The sequence below is a fragment of the Leptonychotes weddellii genome, chromosome 5, assembly GCF_054177405.1.
Source record: "Leptonychotes weddellii isolate Sample4059 chromosome 5, ASM5417740v2, whole genome shotgun sequence".
Classification (NCBI taxonomy): Eukaryota; Metazoa; Chordata; class Mammalia; order Carnivora; family Phocidae; genus Leptonychotes; species Leptonychotes weddellii.
In genome coordinates, this window is record NC_138373.1 from 9,630,247 (window position 1) to 9,644,960 (window position 14,714).

Here is a 14,714-nt window from a genome sequence, read left to right on the forward strand (position 1 = left end):
CCCAGGCAGGCAAACCTGACTTGCTGGAGTTACACAGGAAGTCGGCAGCTCTGCTCTGTCTCTGGGACCCGGAGCCCCTGCTCTGGGGTGGGGAGTGGGGAGGGGGGGGGGCCTGCTTCTTGGCTTCTGGCTGCTCATCGGAGAGTCCCCTGGAGCTGGCAGGGAGGGCCGCACCGCTGGGGTGGGGTTGGGGGGGCCTGGGTCCCGGGGGAACTGCGTTTGCCCAGGAGGGAGCTGGGAGGCACTGGGAAGTGATGAGGTGGATGAGGACCCTCCCTCTGCGCCCTTCCTGGTTCTCAAAGGCTAGGGTTCCCTTTCTCCAGGCAGGCGACAGTTAAGCCAAAGGCAGCTCCTGCTGGGAAGTGGCTGCTCGATCTCCACTCAAATGCCCCCAGTGACGGGGAGTTCACTACCCAACAAGGCACTTTTTTTGGCCACTGCTATTTGAGAATAGTTCTAGAATGTTATTGCCTTGATCCCTCTGGTGTCTCCCAGAAGGGCTCCCACTCTCAGCTCTTCTTACCAGCAAACTCCTCCACCTCTTTTCCTCGGGCTCCGCCTCCCTCTGTTCCTTCACAGGCTCTTTTCCTGCAAGGTCCCTTGGAGGTCAGTGTGCCCCCTGGGCCATCTCTGCTGGCGACACACTGGTCTGAGGGGTGGCGGCAGTTGCCACCTTCCCACGGGCCCTGCCCAGCCCATCGCCACCCTGCGCTAAAGCACCGATCTGGTCCCACTAATGCTATGGGCCCCTGGATGTTTCATGGGCCCGGAGACCCAGCCTGGGGCCTGGGTACCACCATCACCCTTCTGGAACTTTCCGCCTGGCCTCCCTCCCACACCGATGCCACCTCTAGATCCTAGCACCACCCACCTCCGCTGGGTCCTGCCGCCGGCCGCCTGGGGTCAGCCTCCTCAACCCTCCCCTGGCCTCACTGGCCCAGTTCTGCTTTTCCAATCCACCCCTGGTGGGTGGAAGCCTGGTTACCATGGTAATTGTAAGACAACGCAAATCTGATCCTATCATTTTGTTGACTGAAAAAGAAAACCTCCAATGCTACAAGCTAAAGCTTGAGTCACCAGCAAAGTTTTGGTCCAGGCCTTTTCTAATTCTGGCCTCATTGTTTCGCTATCCTCCTCCCCCACCACCCAACACTCCCCGCTGAGGCTCCTCAAGAGCACAGACCTGGGTATGACTTGGGCCCCTGCTAACCCAGGCTGCCTCTTGCAGCCTCAGTGTGCTCAGCCGTGAAATGGGCATGACCACGGTGTCTACCTGACAGGCTTGTGAAGGGCTCCATGAGGCCGTGTGAGAGACACAGGGCCTGGCATGTGTGGGCGCTCAGCAAGAGATGGGACACAGCTCTGCCTTTGTGGGTGCCACCCCCTCAGTCTGGAATTCCTGCTCCCTTTTCCACCTGGGGAAGGTCAGCTTGCTGGGGAGCTTTCCCTGGCCCCAGATTCAGGTGGTCTCCTGGCAGGGAGCTAGGTCTCCAGGGGGAGAAAGGCTGGTCTTTGCCTGTAGGTGGCACTGAGCTCATGGAGCCTGGGGCTTGGGACACCCACTCTGCTCCCGTCACATTTCCTGGGGATCAACCCGCAGGCAGACATGCCTTCCAAGCCCCTGGCCCTCCATGCCTCGACCTGCTGTCCTCCACCAGCCACATCTAAACCTCTTGGTCATCCACAGTGGGGGCCCCTCCATGGTAGCCCACATCAGGATAGACGGGACTGTCCCTTCCATCTTTCTAGCCCTTGCCTCTAGGACCTGACTCCACCAGTCTCTCATCCCCACGGGAACCCACAGCCCCCGCCCCATCACCTCCCTGTCCCCCTAGGAGGAGTCGGCAGGGGCTCCTGCACCAGCTCTCAGCTCCCCTCTTGCACCCATCCTGCTTCTTGGGGGGAGGGGGCGGCGGTGTCCCTCCTCTTGCCCCTCCCCACCCCCATCACTCATTTCTCTAAAATCATGCTGTGGCTATTCTTACCTCTAAAACCCGCTCCTGATCCCATTTCAGCCGGCAGACCCGCCCCACCTCTCTCCTGGCCCTGGTGCGACCCATTTCTCTGCTCTCATTCCCTCCTAATCCACTCGGGTCCCCTCCCCGGAATGGCTCCTAACCCCACTGCCCATGACCTCTGGGGGTGGCTCAACCCCGTGGGCCAGGCCAGTCTCAGGTCTCCTCCCGTATTTGACCTTGCACGCAGTATCTGGCTCAGGTGGCCACTCTCCGAGTTTCTCACTTGGCTTCTGGCCATCTGTCTCTCCCCATCTCTCCAACACTCGAATGCAGGAGGGCCCAGGGCTCATCCTTGGACCCCTCCGAATTGTCCACACTCATCCCCACGGTGATCCAGCTTCCTGACTAAAACACGCTACATGTGGAATGGCCCCCAGCTGCATGTCTCCAGCAAGATGCTCTCTCTGATTTATAGATCTGCCTGTCCAACCCGGCCACTTGGGTGTCTAATTTGGTGACATTCAGATGCTGACCCCTCTCGCCCACTAGCTGCTCAGGACAAACTCTTTCGCTCACACCCCACACTCACTGCATCAGCAATCCTGTTAGCCCTACTTCCAAAATATGTCCAGGGCCCCTGGGCCTTTGCACTGACTCCCTCCCTAGATGCTTCGACTGGGATTTCTACATGGCCCATACCCTCACTTCTTTCAGGTCTTAACTCCTGCTGACCTATCTGAAATTGTCCTTTTGACAGTCCTATCTGTGTTGTATGTCTCCATGGCACTTGTCACTATCAAATACATTGCTCTTTGTCCTTATTTATCTTATTTATCTCCCTCATTAGAAAATAAGCTCCATGAGGGTAGAGATTTTTTGTCTATTTTGTATTCCTAGATTCTGCTTGCCATAAAACAGGCAAAATATATATATATTTTATATATATATTATATATATATTAAATATATAAACATATATATATTTAAATTTATTTGAGAGAGAGAGAGAGAGAGCACACAAATGGGGGAAGGAGCAGGAGAGGGAGAAGCAGACTCCCTGCTGAGCAGGGAGCGTGATGCGGGGCTCGATCCCAGGACCCTGAGATCACGACCTGAGACAAAGGCAGACACTTAACCGCGTGAGCCACACAAACGCCCTTATATATAATTTTTTAAAAGTAATCTCTACACCCAACGTGGGGCTCGAATTCACAACCCCGAGATCAAGAGCCGCACACTTTTCTGACAATATATTTTTGTTGTGCATATACATAAACCCAAAGGATTAACTGTGAGCCTAAAGGGTGAGAGAGGCAGGGCCCATGTTAGAGATGCCGGCAGCCAGAAGGGGGAGCAAAGAGCGACCCAGTGTGGATGAAAGCTTGGGGAGGCACGGGCACAAGCTGTGTGACCTTCAGTGAGTTTCTTAACCTCTCTGAAACTCAGTTTCTTCCTGTAAGATTGGTTATTGGGGGAGATCCCGTGCGCTGCTATGGGAAGGCTTTGCGACCGGCAGATCATAAGCACGATGTAGAGGTTAGGTGTCCACGGTGTGGGCAGTTGTCCAATGTCCACGGTTGGGGGACAGGACAGTTGCACAACTATGATAACAGCCTGATGAGGGAATGTCATAAGGCATTTTAAAAACATCAGAAAATGCTTATGTTTTCAGCGTGTATGCATGTAAATTTATAGAAAGAACAACAGCGAGATGTAAAGTTAATAAGCTTGGGGGAAAATCTGGAAGAAATGTATCATCCTAAAAACGGACAGCCATCTGGGCACTTAGATTTCTGTGTTTTCCAAATTTCCAGCATGGGCACGTATCTGCATTTCCCTTCAGGCTTTTTATGACCTACTAGAATGTTCTGTGGTTGTTACTACCCCAGCCGCCCAGGTGGAGGGCCTCTCCTTCCTGTGTCACCACAACCAGCATTACCCCGAACAGCCTGCATTGCTGTGCTGGGTGTTCATGGCTGTGGGCCCCTCTGGGTTTGGGGAGAGTGCCTTGAGTTGGTGCTAGGCTCACCCAGACCCCCTCCATAGCAAACACGACCACTGTGCTCGTGTTTGCGGAACTGTGGCCCGTGGCCCCTGGTGCACATCTGTGCCCGAGAGCAGGATGTCTGGGGCTTTGAGGGACTCTGAGGGACTCTTAGTGCTGTCCCCAGGCACCTGCCTCCCTGCCCCCCCGGCCCGGCCTCTCTGCTTTAACACGGCAGCTCCAACGGCGTGGACCTCTCCTGGGCCTCACTCGCTAGGGCTCCTGAGGTCACATCTGGGTCACCTGGGTCCACTGAAGGCAGGATTGGAGTTCACGCTGGTACGAGTGGAGGGCCTGGCCCCACCATCCCTCTGCAGCCCCAGGTCCCCCCACCAGGACCCCTCCAGCCAGCATTCCGACCCCCTAGGGATCTGTCAAGCCGCTGGCCCACAGGTCCCCGGACCAGAGGCCCCAAATCCCACCCACTGTCCTCTGAGACTCGGTCCAAGTCCATCATTAGCCAGGCGCCTGGGGGGAAACTGAGGCCCTGAGGGCGGATGTGATGTACCCAGTTGGGACAACGCTAAAGGCCCCGGGATCGTCTCTTTTGACCCAGAACAAAGCTGGCTCAGGAATGGCCATCCCGTCTCCCCACTCTGGCCTGGCCCACGATTCTAGGAAGCATCGTGAAAGCCCCAGGTTTAACGACCGATTTATCTTCAAAGCATAATTTTCTTTAGCATTCACTTTCTCAGATGGTTCTCTTAGCAAAGGCTTCTATGGGAGCCTTCGATAAATCACCTAGAAAATCTCAGAGCCATCCTTAACAGGCCTCCCCTTCCAGGGAAGCCCCCTTCTTCCCAAGCCTCACGCCCCTGCACCTCCCCACCGCACCCCCATCTGCCCTCCCACCCTGTACCACCCACTGACCAGGCCTTCCCCAGTCACTGGTCTGCTCATGCTCAAACCTTCCGCAGTATGGAAGTGGCTACATGGATGGGCTTCTTAGAAGGTTCCAGGCCCTGGGGAAGCCTCAACGGGGAGGAGCAAGGGGCATCTCTCCAACCATCTGCATGGACGTCTTGTGGGTACCAACGTGGACACATGATATTCAAGACTTGGTGGGCCCCCTGACCCTAACTCCTTGGCACTATGAAGCCTTCTGGAACCTGGACACGAGCCCAGGGAAAAGGGGAGGAAAATGGGACTCAGATTCTCCCACTATGCAATGTGGGCTTTCGGTAGAAATCTGGTTCAATTTTACATGTCTTGTGCTTCTGAGTTTCCATTCCGTATTTCTGGAAGAGGATGAAAGAACTAGGGAAGTGTCCTGAAGGCCCCGCTGTGCCCAGGATAAGGCCTGTGTCTTTGCCATGACATGGCCAAGCTGGTTTCACCCCCTACCCCTGCCCCAGCCACGTGCTCTGATGGCCCCTCCGTCTGTGCCTTCACTTAGGCTGGGCCCTGCGTCAGTACCACACCCTGTTGTGCTCATCTCGGAGACCCGGCTCAATGCCACTTCCTCCGGGAAGCCTTCCCAAGCCCCAGGAATAACCACCGCCGCCCCCACTGGCTGAGCACTTCCCATCACAGCCGGTCCAGGGCTGAAGGATTCACAAACGTCTCACCCAAGCGTCAGGATGAAGCCCCCCCAGGACAGCAGGGGAGAAACAGTCCTCCACAGCCCGCCCGTCACTGCCCACCGTTTTTCCAGTTCCGATCACCGAGGGAGGCAGGTATGCGTTTCTCCATCACACAGATGAGCAAGTAGAGGCTTGGGGATGTGAAATAATGAGCCCAGAGTCACATGGGTAGTAAGGGGCGGGGGGGATGCAGGGATTTGAACCCAGGTCTGTCTGAGCAGCAGCCTGTGCTTTCCCACGGCCGACGTGCTGCCACCGACCCCCAACCCAAATCAGATTATCTGCCACCCCTGCCATCCATATGCCCAGGGCACCTGCGTCTGGTTCAGCCCACCTTCCTCCAGACTACGGCACCTGCTAACGTCCCACCTCCCCCAGACACCTGAGCTCCAGCTTCAATTCACCTGGGGACCCCAGGAGCTGGCCTGCATCAGGCTTTGGTGATTGTCTGCTGGAGGGCCTGGAGACAGGCTGTGACCTCTCGTGAACTCTTGGAGGCCCCCGCGAGCCTGGACACCTTCCCAGCGCGGTGTGACGAGTGCCTTGAGTAAGCACGGAGCTGGCCGGCCAGCCCGTCTGTCCCGGCCCCTGCCGGGGGCCACCCAGCCTGAGAAGCCAATGCCTGGAAAGGCATTCGCAGGCCCCCCCCGAGGGCTGGGCCAAGGGCTACTTTCCCATCTCCTCTTCCAGGCAGCCTGCCACCCTCTTCCACACCATGTGGGCAGAGAAAGCATTTCCCAGGGCTCTCTCTGCGCACAGAAGAGCCAAAGCACAGGCCGAAGGGTGGGTGGACAGGCAGACTGGCCTGGAGACGTCAGGAAGCTGCTCTAACCGCCAATGGGCAGCCGAGCTCCCCGGGCCGGAGGGCAAGCCCTTGTGGGCAGAAGGGCCCGGAAGCCCTGGGGTCTGTGGGAAGGTTGCTGGCTGACCCTCTGCCCCGCAGCGTTCCTCCGCAAAGGTACGTAACCGCTCTGCGTTACATACCACCCGGATCACTGGGCCTCCCTGCAGGGAAGCCAGGCTTTGGAGCCAACAGTCCCTTCACTAGGGGTAGGGCATCCGGGGGAGTCACTGATGTTCCCTCGGCCTCAGTTTCCTCCTCCGTAAAAAGGAGACAGGAAAAGGTCACAGTGCAAAGCGCTGACCTGCTAGCGCACGTCAGGTATCAGAACTGACTTCCTTTCCTGCTTCCCAAGCTCATTAATGACTGTGCCTGCCCCCCGAGCATCTGCATGCTCAGGCCCCCACGGGGACCCTTCCTTCTGGAAGGAGTGGCTGGGAGCACACAGACCGCCTCACTGTGTTTCTGCTCTCCCTCAGCATCCCCTGGGATGGGGCCCGGGCCGGCCAGGCGCCCTTCTCCTTCAGGGTTTGGGAGGGCCCGGACACAGCCCATGGAGGAGACGGACGTCAGGAGAGGCAGCTTGCCATCTAAGGCTGAAGAAGCACTTACCACCATCTTACCGCCCAAGTTTGGTGGGCCTGATGCAGAAACCCCTCCCTCTGCGATTAGGAACCACCTGCCACCGAGCTCACCCACACACTCAGGTCAACCAGGCCCCTTCATTAGGAGGGGAGGGCCGGGCCCCCGCCCTCCTGAACCCTGGCCAGGTACAGCACATGAGTCAAGCCGTGCCCCCCCTGCCCCCCTTTTCTCGGCCCGAGGTTCCAGTGTGGCCTTCCTCCTCCCACCTGGGGCCGGTGCCCAGAGGAGGTGGGAGAACAGAAGGGCAGGGCCTGGTGTCCCACAGTAAGCTGGGCTCCGGCCTCTGGCCCCCAGCTTGGCGGCCGGCCTCCCATGCCAAGCGGCCCCCCCCGCCACAGCCAGTCCCTCTTACCAGGCTTTGGGATGAGTCCTTGAAAAGGCCTGAAAGAGAAAGAGAGATAGGAGTGTCAGAAGGGGGACCTGGGAGCTCTTCGGCAATGTCTGGGGACCACCCCACACCGGCTGCCTCAGAATGGCATCTGAACAAGCTGCCCGGGGAGTCACTGCTCGGGCCGGACACGGTGACGATGTGGCAGTGTGCTGTGCGGGGGGGGGGGTGACCAGGGCCTCCTGCTGGCCCTGCCCTGGCTGGCTCTGTGACCCCGGGCAAATCACCTGTCTCCGTGTCCTCCCCTCTGAAGTGGGCTGACCGCCTCTCCCAAAGGGCTGGGATGGGAGGGCAGTGAGGTGACGGGAAGGCCACCCCTCTGCTGTGGTGGCTGATGTGGGGTTCCCTGCACCCTGGCCGGCCTGCAGTCACCCTTCTGCACACCGCCCCCTGCCCCCCGCCCCGGGACCGAGGATGGCACTGGAGAGCAGAACAAGGCGGGACCAGATCAAAGGCAAAGCCAAGGGCCCCGCGCATGCTAGTCTGGCCTCCTCACCCGGCCCCTGAGTACCTGGTGACCGTGAACTTGATCTTGTCAGCCACTGCGAGGATTCTCTCCAGGTTCTGGGAGCCAAAGGTGCAGGGCTTTCGAAACGGGATTCCTGGGGGGAGCCCCTCAATGATCACCGAGCCGGGGTTACTCTTGATCCGCTTGTAGGGGACCTGGACGGGGTACTTGATGCCCAGGGCTTCTCCTATAGAGGAGGGACGGAGGACGGGTCGTAAGGAGAGAGAGCAGGGCCAGTGTGTGGACGCGGGGTGCGAGCGTGATGGGAAGGCGTGTGCGTTGGGGGGGGTATGGGGGCTGGCATGTAGCCCCGTGGGAAGGCACAATCGGTGGGGGGCTAGGAGTTAGGGAGTGGGTCATTCAGGGGTACCGAGTGTCCGGGCGGGGCAGAGGAACGGGCAGGGCACGCGGGGCTTCAGCCACAGGGGAGAGGGTAGCGGCTCAGGTTCCTCGGCCTATCGGCCTGAGATTCTGCAGGCCCACATGGAGGATGGGACCTGTGGCCATGGCTGGCCCTTCCCTACAACGCCTGACCCTCCATCAGCCCCCCGGGGCTCTGCCTCACCCTGGTTTGGGACCCGCCTGGCCTGAGGGCAGACTGCATTTGGGGTCCTTCCTGGACAGAGGGAAGGAGCTCACTGCGATCCCTCCAAGGGGCCCACTGAGAGCGTCATCCCCTGCGTTGCAGGGCGTCCCTTTATGAAGACACGATGCAGAAATCTCTGCACGTCTCAGCTCGAGGAAGAACAGTTGGAACCCTCTCTGTGCAAGAAACTAACTTTTATCTCAAGGATACTGGGACTGGTATAACTGGACTCATTTCCCTTTTTGCTCTGGCTCCCAGGGAACTCAGAGCCTGATTTGTCATCTGCATCCCCCACGTACAGAATCTCAGTGGCTTCCTATGACCCCTGACCATTGTTCCTGCCTGTTTTTGTGTTGGTTTTTTTTTTCATTGAGATAAAATTTTCATACCATAAAGCCAACCATTTTAAAGTGTACAATCCAAGCGTTTTTAGTGTACACACGAGGTTGTGAAATTCTCACCACGAGCTAGTTCCAGGACACGTTCATCACTCTGGGAAGAAACCCTGTGGCCATCTGCAGTCTCTCCCCGTCCCGCCTCCCCGAGCCCTGGTGGCCCCTCATCGACTCTGACTTGACGGATTTGCCTGTTTTTAATTCTTTATCCTGACTGTGCTGCTGACTAGGTTATATGCGATGGCTAAGAGATCCTCACCTCCCAAACGGCCCTTGCTACAATGACCGATGGCCTCCATGTAGCCAAATCCAGTAGACACCTGCGCTTCTCTTGACAGCGTTTGGCACAGATGTCCATGCTTCCCTCCCTGAAGCCCTCCCCTTGATGTCCGTGACCCCATGCTGCCGCCTGGACCTGACCTCTAAACACCAGGGCTCCTTGGCCTTTGGTCTGGGTCCTCTTTTTTGCTCCTCTACCCTCCTGGCCTAAGTTTTCATCCAATCCAGACACTTCTCCTGAACAGCAAACTGGATCCCCACTTGCCTATGGGTCATCTCTACTCAGCCCTCAAACTCAACACATCCAAGATGGCACCCATCCTCTCCCCCTCAAGCTACCCCTCCTTGGTGAGGGCGCTGCCCCTTCTCTCTAGCTGACAGTTTGGGGTGGGTGTCTGCCTGTCTGTGAGCCCATGTGCTCCATCCCCCCTCTCTCCCTTGTCACAGTGATAGGTCCCCATCACCCAGTGAGCATGTGGTGTTTCCCTGCCGCAGGGATTGAGTGAGGAATGGACATGTGACTCAGTGGGGACCAATGAGAAACAAGGGGGGGGGGCTCAGGGAATTCTAGAAAAGAAACCCCTGGCTCTCTGGAGAAAGGCCTCGAAAGAGCCAGCCCTCTCCTTCCCTCCTCAAGGTGTAGGTGGGATGTCTCAACCTGCTGTGGCGGGAAGCCAGCCTGAGACTGATGCCAACATGGTGGAAAGACACCAAGGATTAGCTCTGAACTGCTGGATCCAGTTGATCCTGAAGGCTGCTCTCCTGCTGGATTTCCCAGGCTGTGAGCTGTGGCCCATGATACTGTCCAGAGACAGCTGCACCAACATTCCTCCCATCCCACACACTCCTCTTAGCGTCATGTCGACACTCCCTCACAGAGAACTGGGGGCCTGTGTCCCCTCCCCTTGAACCTGGGCGGGACTTCGTAATTACCTCGACCAACAGGGTATGGCAGAGGCTCTGAGGCTGGGACACAAAAGGTGACGGCTTCCACCTGGCTGGCAAATCCAGCCACCGTGGGGTCACTACACTGGAGAGTCCACGTGGGGAGAAGGCACAGAAACAGGGACAGAGCCATTCCAGCGCCAGCTGGGTCCCCGGCCTAGGGGTCACACACAGGAGGTGACTCCAGCTTCAGCCACCTTCTGACTACAACCCCAGGACAGACTCCGAAGGCGAGCCACCCCCTGAGCCGCTCCCAGACTCCTGACTCACGGACACCACAAGAACAAAGGCCATTGTTACTTTAGGCAGCTCGGTGCGGGCTGATCTGGTCTGTGGTCATAGGAACTGAGTCAGGAGCCTGTTTGTTTTTGTTACTTGAGGCCATGAAGCACCTTAACTGCACGAGCTTGTTTTCCTCAAGCCAGACTCAACGGGACGCCTCCCCTCTCCCCTCGCCTCCCTGCTCCCCACCAACTCGGCACCTCCCGACTCTACCTCTGCAGCTCAGCTCCATTCCATCCACCTTCCTCCGGCATCCCTGCCAGGGCCCGGCCAGCCTGTCATCACTCCGGTTCCGAGCTGGTCGCCCAGCCCTGCCCTCTTGCACCCGTTCACCTTCCTCGTGGGCAGCCAGGAAGATACTTTAAAACTACGGAGTGCCTTCTGTCCCTTGAGTCCTCCCAACAAAATACAAAAGCGAGACCATGGTTCCTTTGAAGGCCCTAGGTGACGGGGTTGTGTCCCGGCCACCTCTCCAGGGCCCCTCCCCTCCAGCCCCACTTCCCCACTTCAGCTTCCTGTCCGTTCCTAGGACAAGCCTCAGGGCCTTTACACGTGCTCTTGCCTCGGCCAGCCTGCCCTTCCTTCTCTGTGAGATGAACTTCTTTCTTTAAAGAGGCCTCCCTCGCTCCCAATCCAAGTTATTCTCTCTTGAGCAGCTTGCTCTTTTCCTGCGAAATCGTGGAACGGGCCCTCGTCGTTACTAGACTTGGTGTAGTTACTGAATGTCTGTCTCACCTCGCTGGTCTACAGGGCCCAACAGGGCAGGGTCCCTTTTTCCTTCAATTCTTTATCCCCAGAGTCTGGCACATAGTAGATGCTCAAGAAATGTCCGAACGTGAGGAAGCGGTTTTCCCGGAAATGACCACGGCTACGAGTAGGAAGCTCCCGCCTCCCTTCCCATGGCAGCCGGGCTGCCCTCCCGCCTGGGTGCCCCGGGGCTCACCGTATTTCTTATTGAACAGATCCTGGACTTGCTCTCTCAGCGTGTTGGCGATGTCAATGCGCGAGAGTCTAGCGTCATAATTTTCTGCAAAGTGAAAAACAATTATGGATTGGGGCTGTTAAATTAAAAGGCACTTGGGCACTTTTGAGGAATATGATTTTCTAATGATGGGGAGCTCCTTTTCTGGCAATTATCAGATCCTCAGAGTGGGACCCTCAGAGTCCTTCAGAAGGAACATCCAGGTGGAGATGTGTGTTTTTCCGGAAGGACCCACGCGGTTGTGACAACAGCCATGAGTGGGAAATTAATTGTTGACATTTGAAAACCACCCAAGCAGTCAATCAGCCCGGGCAGTGAAAGGCCCCACGAGGGGGAGCAGGTTCTGGGGCTTTGGTGGGGCCGGTGGGGAGGGCCACCCCTGGTCAGTCCCTCAGCCGGGGGGCGTCAATGAAAGAGTCCACGTGCCAACCCATGCTGTGGGGACCCCAGATGGGCCCCTGACCCCGAGAGACTGCAGCCTGGCACTGCCTGGGGAGAGAAAGGTGAGGGAAGGAGGGAGGGAATGGACCTCTAGGCAGCTGGGGGTGGGGGGCGTGGTGAGGACCCCCATCTGCTGTGAGGCTGCGCATGAGGAGCCATGGGTGGGCTGAGTGCTGTGAGGACACCTCATTGTATCCAGTTCCGGCTACCCGGGGGGGAGAGAGAGAGAGAGAGATGGGGCAGGGAGCAGCCCCCTCCGGGATCTGGGTCCTATCTCTGGGCGCCCCACTCCCTGGGCTGGCCCATCCTGTTGCTGGTCTTGCTGACCTCTCTCTCTCTCTCTCTCCGCTCAGAGCCACAGGGACCAGCCAAGGGCCACCTGGGGAACAACCCGGCCTCGGGGACTCACAGCCACACCCTGGAGCTGTCCCCACACGCATGTGGGACTTCCTGCTTCTGTCTCTCCTGCCTGCCAAGCCACTTGCATTGGTTCAAGCTTCTCCTACCTTCCATCCAGCTTTCTCCCTGCTCACTGCCTCTCGGCCCTTCCTGGCCCAGCCACGGTTCTCCTCCTCCACAGAACCCCCTGGCCCTTGGGGCCCTCGCCCTCCTTTGGCTTCAGACATTGAGAAGACAGCTGACTGCCTGATACGGAGAGGGCGGGCCCCTGTACGCTGCTGCCCCCCACACCCTTATGGAGCCTCTTCTTCCTGCTCCACCTGCCAGCCAGCCTCACGCAGACCCCCAGGCCCTGATGTCGGGGGCCAGCCCCTCCCACCCACAGCCTGGCCCTCCAAACCCAAGCCAGGTCAAGGTCATGGCACTGGGACAGCTGACCCCATCCTGAGCTGCAACCTTACCTTGGAAACCCTGTCTCTTCAGGCTCTCGTCCACAAGAGGGTCCCCGGAATCCCTCTCTGGGGGCGGGGGAGGAGGGGAGAGAAGCCAGGGTGAGCAGCCAGCTCCTGGGACCCCGGGACAGAGGTGGTATCTCCGGGGGGTGGGGAACCTGACAGGGAGGGCGGTGGGGGATGCTAGGGGAGGTAGGACCAGCGTAGAGGAAGGATGAGGGATGGGGCACAGAGCTGGGACCCCTCCCGCACCCGGCTAGCATCTCAGCCCGTGACCCTGCGTGGGGTACCTTGGCTGTCCGTGATGGGCTCTTTGACTCCCTCGGTGAGCAGCTCAGGCCTGGAAAACACCACAGCAGGGCAGTTACTGAGGCCCCTCTGGCCCTCCTTGTACAACCCCATTCTGCACCGGAGGCTCCGTCTACACAGCTGAGCAACAGGCCCTCCCAGCTCTGGACAGCCCAGGTCCGGGGTCCCCGTCCCTTCCCCCCCCGCCCCCCCCAAGCCCCTGCACCTGTCCTGAGGACCCACGCCTGAGATCGGGGGGGAGCTGTGCTGGGCTCTGAGGATCCAGCCCAGAGGGAGGACGGCCCGACCCAGACCAAATGGAGGGGACACCGTCACTCGGTTCCGGGATGCTTCCCACGGGGTCAGTTTGAAGCACAGAGAAGCAGCCGGGGCTGACCATGTGGCAAGATCTCGGAGGGGCAGGGAAAGTCCGGGGTTTCTGGGGGACACCTGAGAGCTGCCGTGGCACTCGGAGTCAGGGCCTCGGGGACCGACCCCCCGCTTTGCACTCACGTCTGTATCTCGAGACCCCACAAAGCCCTTCCCGGATGTCGTGGAGCCCTCTCCGCATGCTGGAGGCGGGTACTGTTTCCACCGCCCCATTTACAGGATGAGGAGACAGGCACTGACAAGGTGAGTAAGGTGCCCGAGGCCACACAGCAGGAAGGGGCAGGGCTCCATCAAGGCCCGCGCCCCCTCACCCGGCCGCCTCTCCGGATACCCAGGTCCTGCTGCCAGAGAGGCACCAAGTCCTCATCCACTGGTCACCTGACTTGGGCGGGGGGGTGGGGGTGGGGGGGTGCCCTGAGAGTCTGGCCTTTGGCCTCCCTTCTAGGCCGGGTCTCCGTGCCACTGCTTGGCCACCCCCATGACGGGGAGCTCATTACCTCTCCCGGCAGCCTCACCCACCCTGGTCCAGCACCCCAGCCCCATGATACCCTTCAGGAGATTTGAAGGAGTGATTCTGCTACCTGTCCCACTCCATCGTCCCCTGTCAGCCTTCCCCTGGCCAGCCTGACCTCCCCAAGGCCCCCAGCCTGCCACACACTCCAGACCATGCCTCTCTCTCCTAAGCAGACAGGCTGCTCCAGCTGGACAGATCTGTAGTGAAAACAGGGCATTTAGAGTCAGCGCTGTATAATAAAGAGTTTGGTCCTTGTCCTGGGTCCTGGAAGGTGACCTCTCATCTTTGGTATTTCTCGAGGGACAGGAATATGAGTGCTTATTCCTGATGGGATGCTGGGATCACACCTGAGTTTATGCTAACGAGATGACTCGGGGGATTCTGGAAGATGGACCCTGTGATCAGAGGACTGGGGCTTCGAGCCACCTGATACCTGCCCACCCTCCTGATTTCTAGGGAGGGGAGGGGGCTGCAGATGGAGCTCAATCACACAGCCCATGACCCAGTCAAGCACGAATCCCAATAAAAATCGTGGGCACTGAAGCTCGGTGCTGGAGGGTGACATGTCCTGAGATCATGGGGACCTTGGCTTTCGTGTCTCTCTATTTGGCTGGTCTTGATTAGTATCCTTGATAAAAAACTGTAATTATAACATAGCACTTTCCTGAGTTCTGTGAGGTTTTCTAGCTAATTATTGAGCCCCGGGGAGCCATGGGGAGCCCTGGATTTTGAGCCATTTGCTCAGAAGTGTAGGTGGCCTAGGGACCCCTGAACTTGCAGCTGGGGTCTGCTAAT

At 58.4% G+C, this 14,714-nt stretch overlaps 1 protein-coding gene across 7 annotated transcripts in view; it reads right to left on the reverse strand.

The window, feature by feature from the left end:
- The window catches only part of GTF2IRD1 (GTF2I repeat domain containing 1), a 103,067-nt gene that overhangs the window by 18,572 nt on the left and 69,781 nt on the right, over positions 1 to 14,714 (reverse strand). For 6 of the 7 annotated variants that reach the window (XM_081819599.1, XM_081819598.1, XM_081819597.1 and 3 more), the window contains 5 exons: positions 13,018 to 13,067; positions 12,737 to 12,793; positions 11,397 to 11,480; positions 7,970 to 8,153; positions 7,423 to 7,451 (listed from right to left, as the gene is read on the reverse strand). In XM_081819599.1, the coding sequence (XP_081675725.1) occupies positions 7,423 to 7,451; positions 7,970 to 8,153; positions 11,397 to 11,480; positions 12,737 to 12,793; positions 13,018 to 13,067 (404 nt within the window). The remainder of the gene's footprint in view (positions 1 to 7,422; positions 7,452 to 7,969; positions 8,154 to 11,396; positions 11,481 to 12,736; positions 12,794 to 13,017; positions 13,068 to 14,714) is intronic. The other variant, XM_081819596.1, reaches the window with a different exon arrangement.